The sequence below is a fragment of the Gambusia affinis genome, linkage group LG13, assembly GCF_019740435.1.
Source record: "Gambusia affinis linkage group LG13, SWU_Gaff_1.0, whole genome shotgun sequence".
NCBI classification, from domain to species: domain Eukaryota; kingdom Metazoa; phylum Chordata; class Actinopteri; order Cyprinodontiformes; family Poeciliidae; genus Gambusia; species Gambusia affinis.
The window spans coordinates 25,836,396-25,863,699 of NC_057880.1; the positions used below are offsets into that span (position 1 = coordinate 25,836,396).

At 39.2% G+C, this 27,304-nt stretch overlaps 1 protein-coding gene and 1 long non-coding RNA gene across 2 annotated transcripts in view; one reads left to right on the plus strand and one right to left on the minus strand.

The window, feature by feature from the left end:
* Window positions 1-288: 288 nt before the first annotated feature.
* The window catches only part of vwc2 (von Willebrand factor C domain containing 2), a 47,208-nt gene continuing 20,192 nt past the window's right edge, over window positions 289-27,304 (plus strand). Inside the window, exons 1-3 of the mRNA XM_044136713.1 lie at window positions 289-513; window positions 15,540-16,255; window positions 19,169-19,298. Coding sequence (XP_043992648.1) covers window positions 15,617-16,255; window positions 19,169-19,298 — 769 coding nt within the window. The 5' untranslated portion in view covers window positions 289-513; window positions 15,540-15,616. The remainder of the gene's footprint in view (window positions 514-15,539; window positions 16,256-19,168; window positions 19,299-27,304) is intronic.
* Window positions 5,127-25,712, minus strand: LOC122842648. The gene is made up of 3 exons (XR_006372593.1): window positions 25,600-25,712; window positions 21,835-21,917; window positions 5,127-5,678 (listed from the first exon to the last, which is right to left on the minus strand). It is a non-coding gene; the product is annotated as an uncharacterized LOC122842648 (long non-coding RNA).

Sequence of the window (27,304 nt, forward strand, 5' to 3'; positions counted from 1 at the left end):
TCAGCAAGAGCCCACAATTATCACAATTATCTGCATTTCCACAGCCTCCTTTCTGCGGCCCTTTGTTAGTTTGCACCACATTACCCTTTGACCAAGCTGCGTCACGTGACGCTGCTCTCTAATTGCGGATAATTATGCAAAGCAGTTAATCACAGCGGTGCGTGAACCGCACTAATTGACCGCCTGCTCTCGCCCTCTCTCACGTTTCCCTGCGCCACCTAGCGGCCGCCCCCCGCGCCCCTCTATTTAATAAATTATTTCTGCGCCCCGCCGCCGTGAGAAATAAAGTGGCAGTGCGAGCTTTGCGGGGACATCAGTGGCTGTTTGGCAGCGCGGCGCATCGCTTTGCTTCCCCTCGCTGCGGTGATTAAAGTTGACCCGCGCGCTTCCTCCCGGGGAAACTGCGCGTTTAACGAGCGTCAGTTTCCATTTCTCCACTCCAGATCATTTGTTGCTGTCCGAGAGCTGAGCTTCAGCCCGGCGCACGGACGGATCCGGCTTCCAGGATCACAGGTACAGTTGATTCATTTGGATGCGTTCGGATGGATCCCGCTGGCTTTAATTCAACTTTTAGCACTGCTTAATGTTCTTTTTTTCATCGCAGTTTTTACTCTAATGTTGCTGTTATTTCCACTTGCTGTGGATGTTATCTTTAAAAAGGCTAAATGAGCTTCATGCTCAAGAGGATGTTGCACCTGTGGAGGCAGCAGCAGTGACTGAACTGTGTGTCATTCGCTAAATGAGGAGATTTCATCACTTCAGGATGCAGCATCCATTCTGCAAAGAGAGCACAATGCAATAAATTCAGACTGTCCAGCCAAGCAGGTGGTTGCATCATAAGGTCTACATAGTCTGTGGTTTCTGGCTTTTATTTGCATGCTGCTGTAATAACAACATTTTCTGCCTGTCCATCACTGTCAGACCTTCATCTCGCTCTCTCTCCATCTCCTTCATTCGTTTTTAGCCCCGGACTTTTGCTGCCAGGCTCTGTGCATGAGCAAATGTTCACCTTGCTGCTCTGCTATAATCCTGAGATTATGTGACAGCTCTGGAGGGGCTGAGGGATTTTTTTTGTTGTTGTTGTTGTGGGGTGTTTAAGCAAACTTTCGTCCGATTTGGGTCACTCGCAACATTTCCAGTCAGAGGATAAAATTCAATTAGACAGCCCCGCAGCTTTCTGCATCCACTGGCAGATGGCTTAATACTAATGGATTCTTCTTCAGTGTCCCTTAATGTTCTAATTGGGTTTCATCATTTCACACAGTTTGTGCGCATTAAAAGAATAGATTTAAGTCACTATTTATACAACCCAAAATCAGTTCTGTTGTTTCCAAACCAGCTATCTAAACATTTCACATCTAATCTGCAGTAAACTCCTGGAAATTGATGTAAAATCCCACAGTAAGCAGCTTTCTGGTTGTGTTTTGCAGTGTGGATCTCATGTTGGCTCAGTGAAGTTGCAGAGACTCTGTAACGTGCAGTAAATGAACTGTGCGCCTGCTGAGGGCATATTTGTCTCTCTGAGTTAATTCCAGCCCTGCGGAGCTGCTTTTCCCTCTGAAGGACATTCACTCTGTTCGGAGGGACAGCTGCTGGATTTTACTTTGAAAAGTTGACAGGAATTTGTTTACTCCGATGAATACTTCCTGTCAGTCAGACCATTCACCAATCAGACAAATCACTGTGGGAACAGTTCTTCTAAGTGGACAGAATCTTTTTATGTCAGGTATATTAATACACAGTCTGGCCACTTTATTATGTACACCTATGTAGTACCAGGTTGTTGCTCCTTTTATTTCTGCATGTTTGAGGAAATAAACTCCAACAGGAGTCTGAAACATTCGTCAGATATTTTCTTCCTTATCCACATGCTGCAGCTCACAGTTGCTGCAGATTTATCAGCTTCACTGTCATTTCCTGCCCCAGAGGTGGATGGAGGCTACTGGAGTAAATCAGTTGTTTTTTTACATGGAAGTAGCTGAAAGGAAATCTTTGTATTCGAGGTCATAAAGGACATGATCAGGAATAATACGAAGGAATTCTGTGGTGTTGACAGATAAGAGACTCAAACTGTCTCTTATGTGACAGGTTTGTTTCTTTGGTTTGTTTCCAAAGATGTTTGGAAACAAACCCAAACATCTTTATGTTACCTCCACCAGCCTGAAGTGTTGATACAAGGCAGCATGCTTTTGTCTTGATCATGTCAACTTTTAACTGTCAACTAAATGTTGCAGCTGAACTCAAGACTCATTAGAATCTGCAGTTTATTTTGTTCAAACTCTTACTTTGGTGAGTCTTTGTGCATCATTTCCTGTTAGTCCAGGTGGTTACTGGAGCTCCAGTAATGGAACCAGTTTGTCTTTTCTGCTTTGACTTTTGACATCAACAAAGTATTTTTATCCATACATCTAGGGCTGCAACTAACAATTTCTTTAGTAATTGATTCATCTATCGACTTTTCTGATGATTAATCAGAATTCTGCAGATTTTTTTGGCCTCTTCTGTACAAATACCTCAATTCAATATTTAAATAAGAGAATTAACATTTTCTTGCCTAAAATGCAACAACGTATCATTTCTTTAGTGAATGCTCGATCATTTTCAGCAAAGGATGAATCTGCAGCTCAGTCCAGTGTTAAGCTGATCTGCTGACTACGTTTTAGGTTAACTGACTATTAATTAGATTGCAAAAGGTTATCAATAAGAAATATATTTTACAGAATTTGAACCAGGCGAAGCTTAAAATGCCACTTGTCAAGTTCGGCACAGAACATATTTACAGTTTTTTTTTATCTTTAATGACAGATGAATATATTTGTTGTATGTTGTTCTTTCAGTATTTAGAAATCTGTACTCTTCAGCTAACAATTAAGTGAAAACTAAGTTACTTGACAATTATTTCAATAATCTGATTAATTGTTTCAGTCCTACGGATTAAGGTGTCTTACTGGATGTTTCTCAGTAAACCTGAGAATAGATTTGAAGTTTTCCATCTGCCAGTAACAACAATGCAACGTTGAAAGTCACTTTCTTCTCCATTGCAAAGCTCACATCTGTCCTTAGTCTTTGCAAATAGCAGTTTATAGAGAAAGACCATGCAGAAAGACTCCAGGCTGGGATTTGAACCCACAACCAGCTGCTCCACCGTTCAGCCACATAACTGTGCATGTGTACCTAATGAAGTGGCCGGTTAGTTTATATACAGATTAATAAACTGAAAAGTTATAAAGAAACAAAAACACCAGAAAGCACAAAGCAAACATCACTAAATTCATTTTGTGATGTTGTCATTTTTAATATTGTGTGGATTAAGATTAAGAGAATAAATATGACCACGTTTCCTTTTCTGTACAGACTGTGAATTGGTGATAAAACACTTTGTGGATAAAATTTTGTTTTCACAAAAACAAAATGTGAATTTTTTCAGCAAGAATCATAATTTCTACTCAGAACTGCTTCTCTCTGTATGGCAGCTCCTCCAAACGTTAGAGGTTAACTCACCGAATCTCCCTGATGACTCAGGAATGATGGAGTGAGAGTTAAACTTTAATTTGGTCCTAAAAATCCACAGGAAGGCATAAAAAGTCCTGGTCGCATTACCCAGCAGGCTGTTGTGTAGCTCAGGCCGTTAAACTGGAGGCATGGTTTCAGTCGCAGCATCTGTTACAGGCTCTTTTATGTTAGTTGAGCTAAATGGTTTCTACATTAACACAACTACTAAACATCTGAAAGTCTCTATTTTAGAGATTTCACTTCTAGTCTTGATGTTTATTGACATTTTAGACATTTACTGGATTCCTACCTGTTCCCTGTTCCATTGTTTGGTGAGTGAATCTTAAATATTTGAAAAAAAAGAAATGCAGTTTGGGAAGCTGAAATATGAAGGCAAATTGCTGCTTGCTATTGTCTGACTCAGGTATTCCTGGATTTCAGTTATTTGTGAGCAGATGTTATTCTTTATCTGCATGAATACCAAAGGACAGAAGTTAGTTTTAATTTTAACCATGAAATGTTTTCTGGATTCCAAGATGGAGGCTGATTGGTCCTAAATCAAGTTTAGGAAGATAGCATGTGTCAAACTAAACCTGTTAGGATTAAAGTTATCCCAGCAAAACATTAACCAAAACATCGATTCCTCATAATCAGTTTCATTTTGGGTGCAAGTGGTTTTTCCCATAATGTTATTTATTGTTTTTGGTTATTGTATTTTGGAAAATTAAAGTATCATCCAGTTCTAGTGTTAAGTGCTATTGTTTATTGAGAGGTGAACCTGCATTATTATTACATGAAAATGGTGTCAAAACAACAACATTATCATTTATTGCAATAATTATTGGGACAATTTATCATCCAGTCCCTTGACAGATCTAACGTTCACACAGCAGGTAAACGTGACTCAAATCTGATTTATCTTGATCTTTTTACCCCAGAACAAAAAAATCTAATTTGTTTCATGTCCATTTGTGGAACTGAAGGCGGATATGAATCTATAGCATCTAAAGTCTGAAGAGTGACATCACATTTTTTCCTACTCTCAGCTCTGACTCCACGTCCAATCAGACATCAGAAGCTGCAGTCAATGCTAAAGTAAAGGCCGTTGCTGTCATTAGTGCTTTTCTTTTTTACTAGCTTCCTCCGTCTGGTCGTGAACTTGTGGCGATAATCTCGGCTGAATAAATGTAAAATCGATCCGTAGACGGCTCCATCCATTATTACTTCTGTAAACAAAGCGTTGCTGTCTGACGTCTACTTTCTTCTTCTGCGCATGTGGGCTGCTTTGGAGTCATAAACCTTCACACAGAAGACTGATTGTGGCACATTTAATTAGTAACATATGAAAAACTGGAACTGAGCATCAAGGTCTGTGTGATCATAACCTAACATGACAGTGGAGACTGGGAACATCCCAGTCTCCACTGGCCCAGTCGCCATGACAGTTTATCTGTGATCAAATGTACTCTGATTATTTCACTGTTTTCCTAACAGGTGCAGAGATGAAGATATGATCATTGTTAACTTCATCCATCAGTGACCATAATTTTAAGCCTCATCTTTGCAAACCAGCCATTATTCACCCAAATCCAGGAGTATTAACCAAGACTAAAGTGTAATTAGGAATCCACAAATGGGTGGAAACATTTTATCTGGAGTGTGGAAAATTCTTGGAGATGAAAGCGACGCCTCACTGCATTTTGTTCCTATTTATAGCGTTACTGTGTCAGTGTAAGAGCGATCAACCTCGCTGGGAGAAACCTCCTGAGTGACATCAGAGATGAAAGCGGGAGGCAGGTCAGTGTTTACTCAGCTTGACTGCTGCCACTTGTGTCGGCCTCTTCACTTTATATGAATTACTAGCCACAGCCGAACTCAGAGCAAGATCTCAGGTTGTTTTGTGGAGACGCATCGTCCAGACTCGCTCTGCTTCATGATAAAAATGACGACAACTCGTGAGTCACACATCCGCCTCGTTCCGGTCAGCGTCGCTGCAAGGCTGACCTGGAAGCCAGGTTCAATCCTGCATGCTTGATTAAACTCTGCCGCGGCGCTGCGGGTGGTCAGGCGGGTTCTGGTCCGCAGCCCGGGCCTTGATGGGAAACTCTGGCCTTTGACAGAGGGATTTAGAAACGGCGTGGCTCCGGCTGAAGAACGCTCAGGCCCATGTTGGGTTCATCTGGGTTCTAGAAGCGCAGACATTTAAATGTCAGTGGTAAGTGGAAACATTGTCGGTTTTCTGAGATAATAGCAGAGCGACCGACAGCATTTAAATGTGCAATGTTAATGGGGGACAGCAGAATAACAGAATGCATTTTTGTGTATTGGAATGTAATTATGATTTTCTCCTGCTGCAAAGATGTAATTCCAGCTTTTATTGTAGCGAGCAGAAATGATGCTAATTATCCAGAGAGGTAAAATGGAGGAGTGGATGGCGATATAAAGAGGATGGCATGTTCTTTGTGAAAGGTCAAATTCCTTTGAGATTTTAGTTCTAATATGACAATTGAGTATTTAACAAACTGTTCTCATTCATTGGTAAAGATGCAGGTAGAGATACTGTAGCTGTAAAATAAATTTTTTTTTTTGCTTGTTCTAATTGATTCACAGCTTCTTCACTGCAAGAGCACAAAATCTTACCAAGTAGTTTTGGTCTAGTTTCTAGTGTAAATACTTAAAACAAGACAAAACTAACTTACAAGTAATTTTTCAACAAAATATATGAAAATGTCTTGTTATAAGTGAAATAATCTGCCAATAGAACGAGAACTTTTTCATCAATATTGGGGGATTATTGACCTAAATCAAACTCCTACTTTGTAAAACGTTACGTGTAACGTAGGTTTGTCTTATTTCAAGTGTATTAAGATATTTGCACTAGAAATTAAACCAAACCTGCTTGGTAAGATTTTGTGTTTTTGCAGTGTAGGAACTTTTAATTAAGAATAGAATAGAAATACTTTTATTGCCCCACATTGGAGACATTCCACTGCAACATCAGCAAAGCGGGCAATCAAAGCGTAAATTCATACAAAGATAAGAATATATATAAAACATACTGAGTGATTAAAAACAACATTTCAACGTAAATACTCTGCAGTTATTAAATAATCTGGTCCAAAGGAATGTCCAGCTGTGTATATTTATCTATTAACATCAGACTATTTCCAATAAGTGATTAAAAAACCTCACCAACAAAAAATGTGCAGATCCAAGCAGAAATGTTATTTAAAATGACTAAAAACAGCTGAAGTTCCAGCATGAATATAAAAATTTTATGAGTTTGTTGGGAGCAGTGATACTTATAAAGTCTGGTTAGAGTCTATAACAAATAATAGACTAATAATAATAGACTTTGTTTCCTGGAGCATTAACTGATGAGACACAGAAGGCCATTTATTTCAGCTGGTGGCCAAGAAGCTGGACGGAGACCAAGTTTATGTTGCCACGGCGATGAACAATGAGAACAGGGAAGGAGGTAAAACCTAAGAGTAGCACCATTTCAGCATATTTTGCTCTAGAAATTTCTCAAGTAAGAAAAAATTCTTGGACACAATATTTGTCAAAAGTACTGAGTAACTGATCAAAACCTCAATTATTTAATATTTAAAGTTAAATCACCAGATGGACGGAATGTAAAGTTGTATAGAAATTTTGGTATTTTAAAGACCAAAATGAAAAGATTCACATTAAAAGTACTATTTTCCCCAAATTATTATTTTTTTCCAATACAAAACTTTTACAAAAACTGCAGGTGTGTGTCTGTGTCTAGTTAATTTTTGCTTTCCTCCAGTTAAGTTAATCACACTGGGTAGAGAAATCAAAAATTTTACTGAAGTAAAAGTAGCAATACTTCATAATAAAATAACTCAAATAAAAGTAAAAAGTACAGCATGGTGAAAACTCTCCTAAATGTGCAATTTGTCCCCAGAAAGTTACTCAAGTAAAAGTAACTCAGTGAATATAACTAGTTACTGCCCAGCTCTGAGTAAAACACATCTTAAAAACTCACTGTTGGGGGGTCACCAAGTTTCCATGGCAACCATTAGACGCTAAAAATACTATAAAAATATATTGCATTTCCCTTCTATTACAAACATAAAAATGTGGGATTTTCTGCAACAAACACTTTTGAAACATTGGGAATAAAATCAAAGGATGGACATTTGGTCAGGCACCTCATGCCCACTGTGAAGTACAGAGGGGGACGTGTGGTGCTGTGGGCCTCTTGTTATAATGCATGGCATCATGGATCCTTTAAAGTAAGCGATGCATTTTAAATAAAAACCTGGTGGAGGTTGATAGAAAACTGAAAACAAATCTTCTTTGGGTTCTTTGGCTTTTGATGCATTTCTGCTCCAACACAGAAAAATCAAATGTACTTTGATTCTTTAGACGCCTGGTAATAAGATGTTCATTTGATTCAGCAAATATGCATTGAAAAGTTGTGTCAAAGTAGCTCTCCATGACTGGGGTTGGAAACCCCTGGTCTATACAGATTGTGCAATAATAAATGGTCAGACATGCCTCTCTCTGTGTGCACCTATTCCTTAATGTTTGGATTTTGTTTTCTCTACTAACTAAAGGTTGGATTTTTCTCAATTTTTTAGAGTTATTTAAAGCCACTGCAATAAAAATGTAATCAATTTAACTTAATGTTTTTGCACAGTGACAGTGAACGTGGTCATCAGTTTTAGGTCTTAACTCTGTGGAGGAACCATTAACGTAATTTATCATTTAAAGTTAGAACAGAAGGAATCCTGAGGAAATCAATTCAACAAATTGAAGTTGACACATATTACTTTCAGTCTAACATGACGCACATTCATAATCTCAAACAAAAGCAGAACTGCATTATTAGAGCCAGGAATTAATTTTCCAGTAAGTAATTTAATAGTTCAGTTAATTAATTTAAGTTTTGTACTGAAGTGACAAAACAATCCCCATGAACTGTTGCAAGCATTTATAGACCTGAAATGTTTATTACCTTATGATATATTATGTAGTAAAAGCACATCTGCAGAAACAGCACCATTTCTTCTGACTCATTTTCTCTCTGCTGATGTTACGTTGCATTTTTACGGCTCCCTCTGCAGCTGAGTGGCCTCAGCGCCCCTCCCCCTCCTGTTGCTCGACCTGTCAGGTCTCTGATTTGAATGGACTACATTTCCATCCTCTGGCTCAGTGGTGCAACACACACAACATTAGGCTGCGTAATTTAATCGCTCAGCCATTAATCTCTAATGATATGATCAGATAATGTGCACTATTAGCCTCTGTTTTGTTTGCCAGGGTTGTGTAGCTTGTTTGCTGGTTTATTAGGCTCGCAGCAGCTGCTTGGACCATTTTTTATTAATCAAAGATGCATTCAGAAACAACATTGGAAATGCATGTAAGGACAAAAAAACAATTGTTAGTGCCGTATTTAAATTAGATAAACACCACAACACGTTTCTGTTGCTGCTTTGATGGGAGTCCAAAATGTTCTGCTAGACGGCTGTGTTTACTTTGGACTTCAGAAAACCCAGCGGACCAGAACCAGCAGATGACATGGCAACCAAACCATCACTGATTGTTTCCTGTGGAAACAGACATCACTCTTCCACCAGACCGACTTCCAAATGAAATGCAAACTTTACTGTAATCCAAAAGGAGAAACTTGGACCATTGTTTGTTTTTTGACCCATGTTAGAAACTGGTAACTTGATGTATACATCATAGATGTATACATCATCATACCTCTATGATGATATAGTAGAGTCATTGTAGATAGAAAAAGAGAGTAAATTTTCTAATCTCAGGAGTCTTCAACAAAATCTTGGAAATTTTAGTTTGGCAATTTGAAAGTTGATTAGAAAACACTTGGACATTTTGAGATTAACCTCAGAAGTCTTCTACAAAAGGTTTAAAAAGTTCTGAGTTTGAAAAGTCGAAACCAAGTCTACTGGAATATCAGGTGTGAAAGCACCTTAGACTGCCCTGGACTCCTCCTTCCACTAAACTTTCCTTGGATAGTGTCAGGTACTTTCTGCTGGTCATCTGTCCATAAATGTTCTGTCATAACAGAACATTTATGACCTGCAGAGATAGAGATGCATTACTCTATTTAGTGAACTTATGCAATTGAATTACTGAAATAAACTTTTTGATTATATTCAAATTTTTGAGATAGATATGTACAAGTATCAACTGATGATTTATTCATGTGCAGGTGATTAATTATTTTTATGGTAATTTGAAATATGTTTTAGCCTGCAACTACATCATATTATAGTTTGTGCAAACAGCTACAGCACTCTGCGTGGTTGAAAAGGTGTCTGATGCTAATTTTCTAAGTGTTTGTTTCCCAGAGATCATTATTTAGAGTTGAAGTGTTAATAGGAGAGTTGTTTTCCCGCTCATAGCTCAGGTTTATTTTCTTTTTTTAATCTATGAAGTGGGTGTTTAAACGTGGCAAATGAACTTGATGATGTCGGCTTATATAAACTCTGTATGCTAACAGAGCGAAGGTTCCCACATCACCTCCACTCCACAGCGGCTAGCGCTTCGTATTGGGAACATGACTCCTCAGAAACGACTTTGTCTCTGTCACAGTTTGGAAATTCATCCACAGCATTCCCCAGACTCCACTGTGTCTCTAAGTCACATCTTTTTTCTGTTTGTTTCCTCTCTTTCAGCGTGTCCTTGCAAGCACTGAATTTAGAGCAGCGAAGCAAAAAAAAAAAAAAAAAAGTCTTTGCAGAGCTGTAGGCCAGAGATAAATCTCTGACCTTTTATCAGATGGCTTATATACAAGAATATAAATAAGAGTGAAGAATGGGTGAAAAGGATAATCTTCAACCTCATCTTAATAAGATTTCACTGCACAACGGTACAGTAAGAAGGAAAATAACTGCGTTTACATTTAAATCTCTTTTCATGACACCAGCTGGACATTATTCTGAGAAGTGGGAATTAGTTAAACATTTAGTCTAGATAAGGTTTAGTGTTAAAGCAGGGAGATGTCATATAGATGGAATGACTGTTGTGGAAAAAAAGAAAAGTAATTTGCTAAGGTGGTAAAGCATATTGCTTTTCTTTTATGCAAATATTTGTACTTCAATTTTTTTTTCCTCACTGCCAACATAAGGCACTTGGTGACTGGAGCCACTGGTCTGTGCAGGAAGTGTGAATTGGTTGCAGTTGAAAGTGAAATTGCATGATTTAAAGGCTGTCTGCCTCAGCTGTCAGTTCTCAAAGAGCAAACACAAACAAGTAAACAGGAGAGAAAAAAATCAGCATAATTAATAACTGTATTAGTTACATTTCAGTCACCTCCTCAAACTGCACGAACAACCAACAGGTGTAATTTCTCACAGTCTCAAATAAAGGAAAGAAACTGCCAATCTTCTGTTTATTTATATTTTTTCTCTGTTTGATACTTAAATGCTCCATAAAAAATGCATATGTGCCTATATTTTGAGCTGAATAGTTTTCATCTCTATCTGCTGAGAAAAATGTGAAGACTGGTGAATTATGGAGGAAAAAAGTTGTTGGTTAGGTCACCCACACTTGACCCATTTTTTCCATAATTACTTCAGTTTAGAATAATAATTAAATGTCCTTGCTTTGCAAACACATTCTAAGGTTCAAGGTAAATAATCTCTCAGGCTCAGGGCTGTTTGGAAAAGTACTAAAAGATGAATGTAGAGGAATGAAGCTACTACACAAACAACGTTTATGAGTCCTACAACCTTATGAAAAAAAAATCTTTAGTTGAACATAATTTGTAAATGTTTTGATTTATTTAGTCCCGTTCACAGAAACAATTATTTACCAAATCTGTGTGGCCACATAAACAGCTCCCATGAAAATCCCTGTAAAATAAATGGAACTGAATTACAATGGCTCTAATACATCATCACATTTTACTTTAGTTGATCAGATTGTATAGAAGTTATTCAGTAATCTGTGTTTTGTCATCTATACGTAACTCTTAAGAAATTAGAATATTTTTGAAAAGTTAATTTGGATTCAATAAGTCAAACACATTTAAACACTCAGACTGATATTTTACAGTACATGACAAACATTTATATTTTGACTAATGCCATCAAAATCATCGAGCAAATATTCATCAGATATGTAGATCAATGTTCTACAAACCAAAGGCAGCTCTAACCAGGTGGCTTTTAGCCTTGATTTAGAGGAACTCAGGGTTTCAGCAGTTTTGCAGTTTTCTGGAAGTTTCTTCCTGATTAGTATCAGATTACACTACTTTTACAGTTTCTTTCACTCATCAAAAACATACCTGGAGTGTTGCTTCGATTCTTTCATGTGTGTTTGATAAATTCTTTCATCTCCATGGCAACCATTCAGCTGTTCAACATGCGTGGGCAGACTTAGCTCCTCCCACTCATTCCCTTCAGACTAGCCAGCAGCAATTAGCAAACACCTGTTATAGCTGTGCATCAGCTGAGCTACTTCTCAGTGAAATGCTGGTTAAAAAAAAAGCACAACTTCCTGTGAAGTAATGACTTCCTGAATGTTTCAGAAAGAGCAGGGATTTCTTAAAGAGACAGAGGTTCAATTTCAAGTCCAGGCATTCAAATTTCTTTTAAAGCATTCTTATAACAACTGATGGTAACATGGTTCCTTGATTGTGGTAGAAATTGGCACTCTGTGCCTAGAAAGCACATAATACTTCCCCTTTAGAAAGTAAGAGTTTTGAACTCTTTGGGGAACCGGCATGGCAGCAGAAATGGCTTCACAGAATTAGCGTCCAGAGAAAAATTGTCTGGATCTGAAATCTCTTACTTTGTCGTCTTGGTTGACCACATTAGTATCCAGCACACATTTCGGATCAACCAGTCATTTTTATCGAGTGCTCGGCTTATTTGTCAAGTGTGCTCTTTCATATTTTATGTCCAATTTGGATTTTTATAGCGCATTACCCCGACTCGTTACTCAGCCAGCCATGATACTAACATTCACTCAGGGGACATTTTGACATGAATCTGTGACACAACAAGCTGCTGTAAACAGTCTGCTTCGTCGTTAGACGCAGGCAGTGAGGAAACCAGTTATCTATAAGCAGCATCGCGTTGCCCAGGCCAGTTTGCTTCATGTTGCCAAACACCCCGAGGGCCACACAGCGCGGCGGCGGTGGCCATGGCGGCGGCATTAGAGTGACAGCTCATAACAGCTGTTAGGGTGGAGAGGTGAGGCCGAGAAAAGACAAATGAGGTCCTTTTACTAATGAGGCCGGGGCTCATCGCTCCCCGTCTCTGTCAGCTGCAGCAGCGTTATCGGTATGCACCTCGCTCTGCTTCCTCCTCGTTTGCCGCCGCCGCCTGCGAGGATTCCGCCTCAAATGCGGCAATTCAGAGGAAAAAACGCTCCTCTAACACCGCCGGCGTGATAGCGGTGCCATCGTTTGTCCCGCAGAATGAAGCTGAATTCATGAATATCAAAAGGCTTCACCTAAAACATGCGGAGGGAATCTGGTTTGCTTTCACTCAAACGGAATCCGTGTTTCTTTCCGCATAGCTAAACCTGCCTTGAAAAGTATTCACACCTCTAGGAAATTCACGTTTTATGAGGCAAAGATAAAACTTAAACATATTTTATAGGATTTTTTGTGTTGAGCACTAAGAGGCTTGTAATGATGAGCTGGAGGAAAAATGATTCCTGATTTTGAACAAATAGAAATCCTCTGAGTAATTACTTTGCAGAAGCTCATTCTCTGAAATTACAGCTGTGAGTCTTTGGGGATTTCTCCACCAGTTTTCACATGCAGATTGAAATTCCTGCCCATTCTTCTTGTTCAGACAGATTAAATAGAGAGCATCTGCGAGCTGGGATTTCAGATCATATATTCTAAATTAGATTTGGGCTTTTGACTTTGACTGGGCCACTTTTAACACATGAATATGCTTTGATATAAACCAGCCCTTTGTAGTTCTGGTGGGATATTTTGAGTCATTGTTCTGGTGGAAGGTGAATATTCTCCCAAGTCTCAATTATTAGGTTTTCTTACAGCATCAGCCTTTATTTTGCTAAACTGCCATGTTAGGATAGGTAGGCCACAAAAATTCAGTTTGGGATTTATTTGACCTGACAATCTCCTTCCAAATGTTTGTAGTTTAAAGCAAACTTCAATCCTGACTATTTCTTTCACTTAACTTCTGCTTTCTTCTTGCCGCTCTTCCACAAAGGCTAAATTTGTGACGTTAACCCCTAGAAGATTCTTCTGCCAAGGCGTTGATCTCTGCAGCTCCTCCAGAGTTACCATGGGTACCATTGCTGAGTTTGTTAGCAAATTACTTATAATTTTTGATAAGAAATTTCATAGATGATAGATTGAGCATACCAGTATCCAATATTGATATTGGAAATTGCTCTGATACTGGCCAAAAAGTATCGGATTTTATCAGCCTGCGTCTAAAACCTCAGATAAAAGCGATTGAAGTTTTTCTCATCACAGTTGTTCATTTTCAGCCTTATTTCATTTTTCATGGAACTGATGATACTTTTTTTTTTTTTTTTACCATTTATTTACTGATTATATCTGCTGTGTTTTTGTATTTCTGCATGATGTGTTTTTCCATTAAAGAAGTTTCCAGATAGTGTTTAGACGTTTCTGCAGCTGTGATAGTATAACAGGCCTGAAGACATCTTGGGTAAAATGCTTAACATTAAAGGATGTGTGGGAAGATTGTACCCTTGTTTGACCCTGAACCCACGAGTAACTGACAAAGAACCAGAAGTTTCCCTCCAAGAGGTTCATGAGGGGGGGGTAAAGGTTGTCTTGTGGTCCATCTGGCAACACAGATCAGATCAGACTTTGGGTCTTTTCCTTGCTGTGACTATAACGATGTGATGTGACTGCGTTCAGTGAGACGGGTCTTCGAACGCTTTTGCCTTCGAATGAAGAAACTTAAAGACAAAGTTTAATCTTTCTCTTATTATTGAAACAGATTCTCTTTGATTAATGAAATTTCCACAACAGTATCAGTACAGGGGGCTGATTAAAAGTATGATCTTCTTTTCACTTCACAATTACTTTGTTATTTTGCAATGAAAAATGTTGAAGTTTTTTGTTATAATTAAAAGCTGGAATTAAAGTGAGTACGAACATTTTTTGCAAGGAACCTTATGCACCAATTTATGAGCAGCTGTCTTCTTTTAATAACTTGCCAAAAATAAGCTTTGACACAACTTTCCACTTAATACTTGTGCGTGTCAGTGCTAAGTAATCAAATGTTTTTCTGCAAAATAAGCTGTGTGTCAAACTGACTGCAGCCCATTAAAAGGAGCTCAGCGATCACGCCAAACATCGGGTGTGAAGGAAATGAATGAAAGTAGGCCACCAGACACAGCGACGTGTCATAGGAAGCATTTGAATTTCAAGACGATGCAGTAAATTAAGTTAAGCAGGAGGCAAAAACAGAAACATCAACCGTGGTGCTTTTTAAAAATGTGCAGCCTCTGCAGCTGATCCGAGGGCTTTTAGCCGGCGTACGTCAACTCCTGAGTGCTGAATGGGTCTCAGAAAGTGACATTTTGTTGGCTTTCTTGCAAAAAAAAAATAAAAAAGAGATGGAGCAGATTGGCTTTTATTTTGAAACTGACACTGCTGCTCTCATATCTCTGAAATCTGTTGTAAAGTTATCTTTCCAAGATGGCATTATGTTCCATTTTCAAATCGATCTCTCTTTATGTACCGTTGGCTGCGACTCATTGAAAAAAAACAGTCATTGATCCCGGCTCTCTGCTCCATAGCAGGGTGACATTCAGTTCCCTCATTGGCCATTTTTCCCCTAACTCTAACACCACAGAGACTGATTGATGCTCCCAAGTGTTACAGTACCAAGCATTATCGATTTCCTAATGCGTCTTGTGACTACTTCTTTTCCTGATGATCCAATTCACTGATGCTTCATGCTTGCCTCACACTCAGTGGTTGTTTGCTTGTGGGAACAAGACTCAGACCAAAATCAGAGCCGAGATGATAAAAAGTGACAAAGTGCCGAACACGTAACCCCAGTTTAATTTTCTCTTTCCAGATGGACTGGCTCGCACCTGAGATGTGAACTGTGTTATGTGAGCCAAGGTGTTTTCCCACCTTGCCGGTGGGGAAGAGATGCTGTACTCCGTTACCATGGCAGCGGAAGTTATCCTTCTTCTGGGGTTCCTGATGAGCGGCGCCCTGTGCAATCCCATAGCAACGCTGCCGGTGAGCCGGGATCGTCTGGAGAAGGTGCTGACCCAGTCCCGGCAGGACGAACAGCAGGACAAGCAGAGTCCAGAGGAGCCGCTGGAGTACGCCGCTCAGGAAACCAACGCCTTCGGCCCCAACAGGACTGCCCCGGACCTCACTGGGCCTAGCTTTAGCTCCCTGTCACGCGGACTGAAAGGTGGCGAATCCGAGCAGCAGTGGAGTGAACAGGACAGCCTAAACCAAATAGACGAGGGCCCCACCAGCGACGTGGCCCTCTCCCTGGATGCCATCGACGAGTACGCCTACCCGGACTACAGAGGGAAAGGCTGCATGGACGAGAGTGGCTTTGTGTTTGCCATCGGCGACCAGTTCACCCCAGGGCCCTCGACGTGTCCTTGCCTCTGCACGGATGAGGGCCCTCTGTGCACCAAGCCCGAATGTCCCAAGGTCCACCCTCGCTGCATCAAAGTGGACACCAGCCAGTGCTGCCCTCTGTGCAAGGAGAAAAAAAACTACTGCGAGTTTCGGGGCAAGGTCTACGCCTCACTAGAAGAGTTTAAGGTGAGCCTGTTTTACCACTTTCAGTCCTGGTTGACACGCTCCGACCTGAAAGAATTGCTGAGCGAACACTCCACGGCATCAATGGAGTTTATTACCGCCGCTACACAGAAACAAGCAACCTTGCCTTGCAGCATACAAGCGAGCACGCAGGCACATTTATAATGGCAAAGGTCAGCAGAATGTTACCGGAGGCTGAGTTTTAGCCATGCAGCTTCAGCAGAGTGCCTCCATATTCAGTCGATACAAAGAGTTACAGCTCCAGTAATGCTCCAACTCTGCAGGGCATGCTCATACATGTGGGCGTTTGGGAAAGACACATCACTGAGATCTTTACTCTTTTATCTGCTGTCACGTCTTCATAAAGAGGCTTGACTCAGGATTGCACCACCATCTGAGTGTTATGTCTCTTATGAGGCAATAAATTCAACCCTAATGCCTCTTTTTATGTATGTAGTGTCTCCACAGATGGTTGAGCCTAATGTGGAGTATCTTCTTCTAAGTCTTCCCCGCTGACATATGTCGAGCTTTGGGCCGTTTGTAGGGCAGAGGCTTTGAACCGGAGCAACAGGCTGGTTTTTTATGCTTGATTGCTACATTCTGGGGCATTGTGCTAAGTGCTAGCTCACTCCATTTTTCACAGTGGAGTGCCATGCGGAGGCACAAGCTTCAGCAATCTGCAGAACAAGCCTCAGCTCTCTTGTTAGGACTAGAGGTGTATGACTTCATATAAGCAGCTGCAAAATGAAACCTGCACTTGCACGCTCTGAATGTAAATCAAACTCTACGCTCCCCAGCCTTTGTTCCACCTTTTCCTCCTCTTTTTTCAGACACACAAAAACACTTGGATAGCCGACCCAGACTCTCATGCTGAGGAAATTGGAAGCATCTTTCTATTGTTTCCCAGTTCCTATTGATTTCTCCTTATCTTCTGATTGAATAGGGTAGTTCAATTCTCAGCTCTGCCCTCTCGAAAATGAGCTGCTCATTGGCAATAAAATTGAGAGAAGTGAGACTTCCCCATAGATGTTGCTTTCTGACACTGAATACATACTTCCCTAAACAATCAAGGCAGTCTTATTGAGCTTTGTGTGCATGTGTGTGCGTGTGTGTGTGCGTGCGTTGGTGTGTGTGTAAGGTACATTGCTATGCAGAAATGTTCAAATGCCTTGAACTTTTATATATTCTGTTGTGTTGCAACCACAAGCTTTAAATAATTTAGCAGGAATTTTATGTGCTATATATTAGGGCTGTCAATATTAATGCGTAAACGCATTCACCTGCGATTAATCTAAATAGTTTAACACGTTAATATTTCATAATGCAGAATAATTATATTACATGCTTTAATCTGAAAACCTCTCTCTCACAGTTTGTGTCAGAAAAGTGAGTGAAAAGATGAGAGACGAGCGTCAGACTGGTTTTTAAAAAAACACCCAGATGGATGTTTGGATAAACCAAGGGAGCCTTAAGTCAATTTATTTTAGCGGTGAATTATCATTCCACTGAAGAACAGGCAGTTTGTAGTTTTAATATTATGTTTGAAACAAAATGACTTTTTAAAAAAATCTTCTTGAATATTAAAACCTGGAAAACTGAAATGTTTGGTTTGAGACAATAAAATGTTTTCTTTAACATTTATTTAAAAAGTGCATTTTTTCAATTCAAGCTTACAAAGTTAAGCGTGGCGATTAATCACAGCAGAAGAGTTTAATTAATTTAATTTATTGTTTTATGGGTTGAGAGCTCTACTATATTCAGCTCTGGAAAAAAACAAGAGCCCATTCTAATAAATATTGATTTCTGAACTCTTCCTGAGTTAAAACATTAGTATTGTTGTTTCTAAATTAATATGAACTTGTTTTCTTTGGATTATTTGATGTCTGAAAGCGCCACATCTTTTTTGTTATTTTGACCATTTGTCATTTTCTCCAAATAAATACAAAAGTTTGTGCTTGGTTTTTCCGAGACATGTTGTCAGTAATTCATAAATAATAATCTTGAATGAAAGAACAATGTCCATTTTACTTATGAAGAGTAAAATCAGAGAAACTGATCATTTTAAGTGGCTGATCTTTTTTGTTTCCAGAGCTGTATATATAAAATAGAAGTCTGAAAAAGTTGTTGTGTTCGTATCGAGTCCCCTTCTGGAAACCTCCAGTTCAACTAATTACCTCCACAAAATAAGCAAACAAACAGCATCATTAAGACCAAGGATCCCAGCAGAAAGGTCAGAGAGAGAGAGTTGTGGAGAAGTTTAAAGCAGAGTTAGCTTTTACAACAACCTTTGAACGTCTCACAGAGCTCTGTTCAATCATCATCTGGACATGAAGAGCAGATGGACCAACTGCAAAACAACCGAGACACAAACGTCCATCTGAGCTGACAGGCTGGACGAGGAGAGCATGGAGGTCTTCATAAACCTCCGTATCCGTTCATGCTAGCTGCTTAACCCTCGGAGACAAACACACACTCGTGTTCTTACTATTTTTAGCACTGCTGAACAACAGCGATACACTCAGAGATGTACAGTTTTCACTACAGAGTCACAGTGAAATAATGTGCCGTTTGTTACTCAGAAAGGGAGAGGAAAAGTAGGATTTTAAACAAGTTCATCAGTCCAGTTTTTGTATCCTTGAGAGACGAGGAAATCAGCTGATCTCTTCTCACTATAGGTGTTTAAAATGTGTTTATTATTTCTTTTGTTATAAATTATATAATCAACCAGGGGTACTAGTACTTTTATTTTAATAATAAGGAATTATAGACCTAAGACAAGCTCATATGTCTTGCAGAAATGTTACTGGTTATTAATTTCATCTTATTTAAAGTGTAGTAAGATATCTGCACTAGAAACTAGATCAAAATCTTTTCTTATTTTTGTGTTGATGAGCCGACCTGATCCCTGTCCTTCAGGTGTCGCCGTGTGAGAAGTGCCGGTGTGAGCCCAGCGGAGAGGTTCTGTGCTCGGTGTCCGCCTGTCCTCAGACTGAGTGTGTGGACCCGGAGTACGAGCCCGACCAGTGCTGTCCCATCTGCAAGAGCGGTGAGTGACGGTTCCCCCAGCAGAAGCTGCTCCGGGTGGAGCATCAAATGTTCCTCTGCTGCACTTCAGCTGAAGTAATGAGGGCTTTGTAGCCCAGCGTTCATTCTGCTGACACAGAAACGCAGCATGCTGCGCTGCAGTCTGCAACATCTCACCATTTCAGATTTACTCTCCTGAATCCTGACTGAACTTTACCTAACGAGGCAAAATAATTCATGCAGGTGTCACTTTTACTCTCTTCCTTTAATACCTGGATTTAGACGTCTAAACGCATCTCTTCATGAGGTTTGTTGGTATGTTTGCATCTTGCCTTTCTGTTGTTTTTCTTCCTTTATGATCTCAGAGATCCTCGTCCTCCATGAGAAGGAGGATTTCTGCATCTCAGAGTCGATTAACTGAAATTGTTTCAGATGATTCCCGACAGCTTGTCCTAGATTATGTCCCCTTGTTTTCTTGGTGTGAGTGTAATGCAACATGGCAATGTCAGCAACACTGCTTCCTTCAGCAAAAAGAATGATGACTTGCGATATGTATCTCTGACTTAGAACCTTAAAGGGGCGCAGACTGTTTGATATAAACAAGAGCATACAATATGCATGAGGAGTAAAAAAAGAAAAACGCTCCTGATGCTCGGAGTAAAGGGCTTCGTTTGGCTAATGCAGATTTTTTTAGGTTGCTTGTTGAATTTTATTTGTACAGATTAAAGGATGAACTCTTGAGGATGTGAATTACTGGCTGTTTGTTTCAAGCCTGTCAGAAGATGCATACAGGAAACATGTCAGTAAAAATAAGTGGATTAAATAATCAAAACACTCATTAAACGTCTTATTCAACATGTGACGCTCATCTGCTCGGTTTGATTTAACTACACCCAAAATATCACATTAAGATGATTTATTTTAAACTCAGGAAACATTTGCATGTAATGAATGCTCATTAGGTATTAATCAGACGGCGTCCTACATTAAATTAAAGGCTGCATCAAAACCTAGAAAATATTGGACGTGCATTGTGCACTTTATTAATATGTTCTTGCTGTAATCTTATGGATTTGATATTGGTCCCTTTTCCTCTTTTTCTGCTGTGCACTGACTTTTTACATATGCACATATTGATCACACTGAGGGAGCTTTGCTCAGTTTGGCCTGTGCTCCATCTTTCCTACTGTGCAATGCCCGGTGGATTTGCAGGGGTCGTGTTTGAAGACTCATCAGTCTCGCGGGCGCTTGGGGAAACGGTGCAGTGTTGTGCATTTGTTTTCCAAAATATCTCCTCCCAAATCCGCGGGCGCAATCACCCGACAAGGATTTTCAGACAGCGTCCGATGTTCTTAGCATAAAATTACCACAGTTTAGCATAAGCAGGGCTCCCCATGTCAAAGACGGTAGGTTACCTGACCACAACTAACGCCGCCAAGCACTTAATCCCGGATTCTGGGGTTGAAAGATTTCTGTTCTGACAAGAGGAGCTTTCTAAATGTAGCTCCCTGATTATATCATCCAGCTTATTCTGTCTGGGGTTGTGAAATTTCCCATCAAATCTCAAAATCTATATTGAACAAGGAGATTAATTTATAATCTGTTAATTTTTACCAGACAGGTAAGAGTGAACTGAGTTGTGAAAGGGAGAGATGTTGGTTGCAGCAGTTTTAAACTATGTTAAATTATGCCAGTGTTCAGAAAGCAATCAGTCTCGTTATCTATCACCAATCAATATGGAGGATGAATTATTTACTCTCCCATGGAGTGATCTCTATCACACATTAAAGCTGCTTCCTCAGGTCTGCTGTGTTACAAAACAAGCCTGTTCTAAACATAGACAGATGAGGAACATCAAGTCCTTTTGGAGCGTTGAAGCATTTCTGTTGCTTTTGATGCAATAATCTGATGAATAGAACATTTCTATTGAAATTCTGAGCCATGACATTGTGTTATGTTATCTTCACCATGACATCACTTTCTTATTTTTTCATATTTAATAATTCATATGTACATTCACAGAGTTTCCCCCTGAAATATTGCTAATTCCTGTGTTGGAGGCGCCAAGTCCAACAGCAGCCAACCATGTTTTTATGTTAAAAAATGTTAAGTTACAAAAAGTCACAGGTGCATGAGTAGGTGTCATAATTTTGAAATTGTGTGAAGAAAACAGGCAGGTGCAGCTTAAAGTGTCAACTATCAACTTAGCTTAATCTGCCTTTACTGTCATGTTTACTGATGCATAAAAAAACTCTGTTTAAAATAAATAAACAATCCTTAGCCTGGTGGAGAGGGGCAAGAAAAGCCTGGTGGCCCGCCAGGCTTATGATACACAGACGGAAACCCTGATTTCACATTTGCATGTGCGTGTGTGTGTGTGTGTGTGTGCAGATATGTAGGATTAGTTGACATGTCAAAAAACTCCAAAATAGTCTTAAAGGGCCACACAATAGAGAAAGGTTAAGTTGTCTGGAATCAAATTAAACATGTAAAACAAGACATGAAACAAACCTTATATCTAACAAAAGGTTAATAAAAAATATTAGTAACCTACTTACCCAGTGTGTCGACCAGAAGGACCCTACGTGTGGAACTGTACCCAGTTCCAGAAGCTTTCTTCGTCCTTTATTCCGACACAAACCTTTCAAGAAAATAACTCGTTTAAGATTAGAGTTCTCCTTTTGAATTCTCCATCCTATCAGAACTTTGCAAATTTACACCAGCCTGCAAACCAACCAAAGTAGAGAAAATGAAAAGTAGGGACAAAAAAAACAAAAAAACAAAACACAAACATGATATGGTAGACGTAACAGGAGAATTAATCAAAATATTGGTCCATGTTCAGTTTCAAGCATTTAGCATGCCAAAGTGAGTGAGTTTTTAGTAGCTGTTACTATTTTCTTGTTGCTGCAATAATTTATGTGCTGATGCATTGATTCTGTGAGTGTGGCACATGAGAAATACAAACCAGAAAAATTAGCATAAAAATGCTAATAATAATCTATTTACTCTACCTTACAGACATTTTATTAACACTTGAATTAACTAGAGAAAGTAGTTAAGTATAAAATTAAGAATAAATAATTTGCATGCATCATCAATAAACTCTCCCATCAGTTTCAGAGAATCTGCAGCCATTATTTCTGACTTTGCCTCAGTGCCAGTCGCTCCAGGTTCTGGCCTTTGCTGCACGATGGTGACGAATCTTTGCAGAGTTAATTATTAACCTCGTCATGCTTGGACCGCTCCGAATCATTTCTACCTTCTCTCATATCCCTCTCCTGTTTTTTTTTTATTTTATAAAGCAGCAGTGCAGGACGTTGCTCCTTCTCCCACGTTTTATTTTCCTGCAACAAAATTAACAGCAGCCTTCAGCAGGCATCATTTATCTTCTCTAATATTTGTGCTACAAACAATGTAGATTGCTCTGAACTATTTGCTCTCTCTGTAATATGCATAAATATGCAGAGGTTTGTGTGGATCTTCCACTAAGCGGATGTGTAATACCTCATTTAAATTTGAGAGGCAGTATTTGCTCGATAGAACTATTTTAGAAACAGCTCATCATTTGAATGTGGTTGAAAGATTACGACTCTCAAACTTTGTTTTGCACTTATTTGATGCCAGTAAATATCTTTGAAGCATTTCTAAGTGACAAATATTTAGTTTCCTTCTTCTGTTATGCGCCGGATAGTTGATGTCGTCCTGAAAAACAATACATGCATCTGCAACTAAACAATTTAATCACAGCATAGTTGTATTAACAGATCTGGGTTCTGCTAAACATCCTTTGTGTTTCAGTTGTTTGTAATTTGCTAGTTGTTTGTTTTGCAGGAGGAAATCTGGATGTGCAGTTTGAGGGACAAAAGGCAAAAAGTGCTGCATTTCTTATGGTTGGCCTGCTAGATTTTTTTAAAATTATTTGAAGTATTTTCTCAAGTATTAAGTCAGCAACAACCATTTAAAAAAGGACCTGGAGTGGATCCCAGCTTTTCTGGTTCAGTGTCAGTGGATTTTCCTTTAGAACTTCTAGTTATTTGTGGAAAATTTGTTTATTTGTGGATTTTTTTTCTAAAGCATTTAAAGTTTCCTTTTAGCTGGTGTTTACAAAGCAGCCAATCCAGGAGCAGCATTTACTTTCCTTGATGCTGGTTGGCTGAAGCCCTTATAGAGAAAATAAAGACGATGTTAGTCGCAGTGCTAACACAGCTTCCACTGCTCATAGTAACACATATGGAAGTGTATTTAGTGTTTGAACTATTAAAATAGTCATTAAGTGTTTTTAGAGGATATGGTTGTGGATTTTAGTTGGTTGAATCTGATGTTTTCCTGTTAATCTTTGAAACCTGAGGATTGGCACAGAAATGCATGCTGAAAACCAAACATAAATTTGCATTGCTGATAAATGAACTATTGTTGCAATGAAATGAGCAACAACATTGACTTCATTCTCTCATTAAAGCAACCCAGACATCCACACATCTCAGATGTCTGGTTACTTTCCCTGCTAGTTTTATTTTAATGTTTATTCATAGGAGCCTTGGAGAAGATGGAAAAGCCATGTTGTGGACAAAATATATTATCATGCTGCCCTGTAATATGCAGCTCTATAAATTCAAAGCAGTTGTGGGTGGAAGTGGCTGACAATATCATTTCTCTGCACGTTTCAGGGTTTTAAACTGAGCGTTACACTCCTCGGGGTTTAATTGGACTTCACTAACATATTTATTTCTAAACTGGAGCAAAATATGATATTTTTTCTCTTTGCTTCACCTGTGGGCAAACAAGAAGCTGGACTACCACTCAGCATTCTGCACACCGGTGCAGAGTTACATTTTTCTCATAATAACACATCAGTTTTCCATAAAATTTAATTTCAAGCTAAGAAGAAAGCAGCATTGTGGTAAACAAAATGATGGAGGATGGGAGCGGTTGAAAAATATTTCTATGCAATCAAAGGGGAAATTACTCTGCAGCTGCTGAAAAACTTTTAATCAGAGTTATCTCTCATTTGTTTGACCCAGACAGCAAAAAAATGACTATGTGCTGCAGGTAATAAACTTAGCATAAAATATGGTGAAGGAAAATTTAAGCATGGCGGCTCTCCATTTATTTAATGACAGGATCAGTCCATTTCTTCTGAAGGATTGCTGAGGGGCCAAATTAGATCATTTCTGATTAATCTCTACATAAATCCCATCACAGATGATTTCATGTCAACATCCTGTTGTAAAAGTGCCACGTTTTATTAACCTTGGATGCCAGAACTCAAATGACATGAGATCCAACATCACCAAAGTTTTCAGCTTGGTAAGCCAGTGGGACAAACTTCCAGAAAACTGCAAAAGAGCCGAAACACTGAGTTCATTGAAATCTAGACTAAAACCCACCTGTTTAGAGCTGCTTTTGAATCATGATGAATGAAAACCTAACCAACGTTTTGAAGTGTGATGATGATACGTGAAAACGTAATATTTCATTTGTTTTGATTTTGTGTTTTTATGATGTGAAGCATTTTGAAATGTTACATACAAATAAACTTGATTGATTTATTACACATTTTTATTCCAAAATAGCTTACTCAAACTGAGAAGCTTCTCAGACCTTTGGTTGAGAAACAGGCCCGCAGCATCACAGGTCCTCCTCCCTACCCAACAGTAGCTGCGTTCCCATTACAAATGAAAGCAAATCTTTGTGTATATTCTATTAATGTCAAAAAATACAGTTTAGAAAAGTGAAAAGTGCCTTTTTCTTTGGAGATGACTACATATGTGATGTTTTGGGGAAGTTGTAGTTGATGTTTTTACAGAAGAGTTATGGATTCAACGTGTTGGAATCACACACAACCTTTTATGAACTATATGAGAGCTCTGGTGGAACCAGCCAAAAAACAAACAAACTACAAACTACGAAGAAAAATTTGGAATTTCCATAAAGTAAATGTTATTTTAGTCATTTAAATTTTTAATGGAAATGGAGCTAAGGAACTCTATAAAGAGCTCTTCCCACCTATTTAGAAAAGGAAAAAGAAAACCTCGCTTCCGTACTTTTCCTCAGTTTACATTTTCTTTATGTTTCAGTCAAGAGAAACAAACAAAAATGTCGAACTTTATTAAAGAGCAAATGAAGAATGGCAACATTTAAATGACAATAATTCAGTTTTATAGTTGCCAGTATATTAATGATTTGTCACTTAAGAATAAATCATCATATTGCCTGAAAACGTGTCAGGTTTGTTGTTCAGGACTACGGCTGAGCTGACACTAAATAATAAAAATGTTTAATTGTCCAAACCCTCTGGACACGGTGATATAAAAACTCACCTGTACCTGGATGCTACAGGTAGCTGAGTTTAGATTTCTTTCTGTTCCAGTGATGTTTACATCCAGTTTGATGCCATTTCAGGTGAGAAGTTGAGTTCAGCATGAAGTCAGTCTTTAAGGATTGGTATCTTGCATGTTTTAGTTTAGGTTTAGGTGGTTCCCCACACCTGGATCAAATGACGGCTCGTTAGAGGCCTCTGCAGATCGTTGGCATGCTGAGGAGGTAGTAACTATAGCAACGACCTCCATGGAGAAATATAAAACATGAGGATGCCGACCCTTGAAGACCTGGGACAGTGTGTGCTGTTTTTCTGCTGTTGGGAGAAAACTGAAATAAAACTTTGTTTTCCACCTTTTTGTCCCCATCGTCACTGGATCTTCATCAGAAAACCTGGACCACGTTCACACAGCAGGTCTCCATGCTCAATTCCAATTTTTTGCTGTGTGTGTGTGTGTGTGTGTGTGTGAGGCCACTCATATAAATGAAATGTGACTGCAGTCAGACCTGTGTGTGAACGCTTTATGACCCCAAAGTGACCCACATGTGCAGAGAAAGAACGTAGATCTTTCGTCACACAGCAGCACACCGTTTACAGACGTAACGATGGCCGCCGCCGCCTCTGGATGGATTTTAAAAGTTATTCAGCAACTGGAGCCGACAGAGTCATCATGAGATCCCAGTAAGAGGACTTATTTACATTTAGTTTAAAAGGATCTTTAAGAGTAGCAATAATTATCCAGGAGGTGATTTTAATTAAAGAAATACAGTTTCTTTCCCTGAGATTTTTTTTATCCATTGAGTAATCAATATAAATATTGGATTTTTCCAAATTGATCTTTTTATCTTACAGATTTTTACAGAGGTGCCAGTAAATGTGGCCGGCAGCGTCCATGTTTTAACTTTGCTCTGTGATTTTATAACATAATTTGACTTTCCTGCCCATGACTTTAAAATGTTGACTTCAGTGAACAAATGCAATGGAAAACAAATTAAGTCTCCTAGTGAAAGCTTATTCAGCAGATTCCAATGTTCAGACTATTCTCTTCACATGCGTTTTTTCCGTATTTGTCAGAGTGATGACTCCTACCAATCATGACATTGTTCACACAAGTATATGTGCATAGATTCTGCAGTGGTCGGGTTTCTCCCGGGCTCCAGAGGCACAGCCATGTTTCTACCTGCAGCTCTCTGGCTCTGCACTGTCATTTGGGACAGGTGTTGCCAGATGCTGTGGGCTAAATAAGGAACCCAGTGTTTGATAAACAAGCCCAAAACTAACTAAAGTTGCTCCTAATAAGCAGCCCTGCTGTGTAATGCAGTGATGTGTCTCCACATGCTTTAAAAACCGGTGTGATTAAGACCCAGGTTTCCCCATCCAACTCTCCACAGCCTCACTGGGTGAGAGAGCAAAGCTTTATTCAGCCGGATCTTATCCGGCTTGGTGCCAATCACAATATGTTCTTTACATGGCACTGATTTATTTAAATTTAGTGTGTATAAAAGTTAACGTTGGTGTTAGAACTGATTCGGATGTCATCGTTGGATTAGTCTGAGGCCACTAATACTCAGTATAATGATCTTGTGTTGCTTTGACTGATTTCCCTAATGGAAGTTTAGGCTTAATGCCCAAAGATTATTGCACATAATTATCATAAACGATTTCAGATGTTAGGTGTTGGGTTTTCCACATTTCTTGAGGATTCT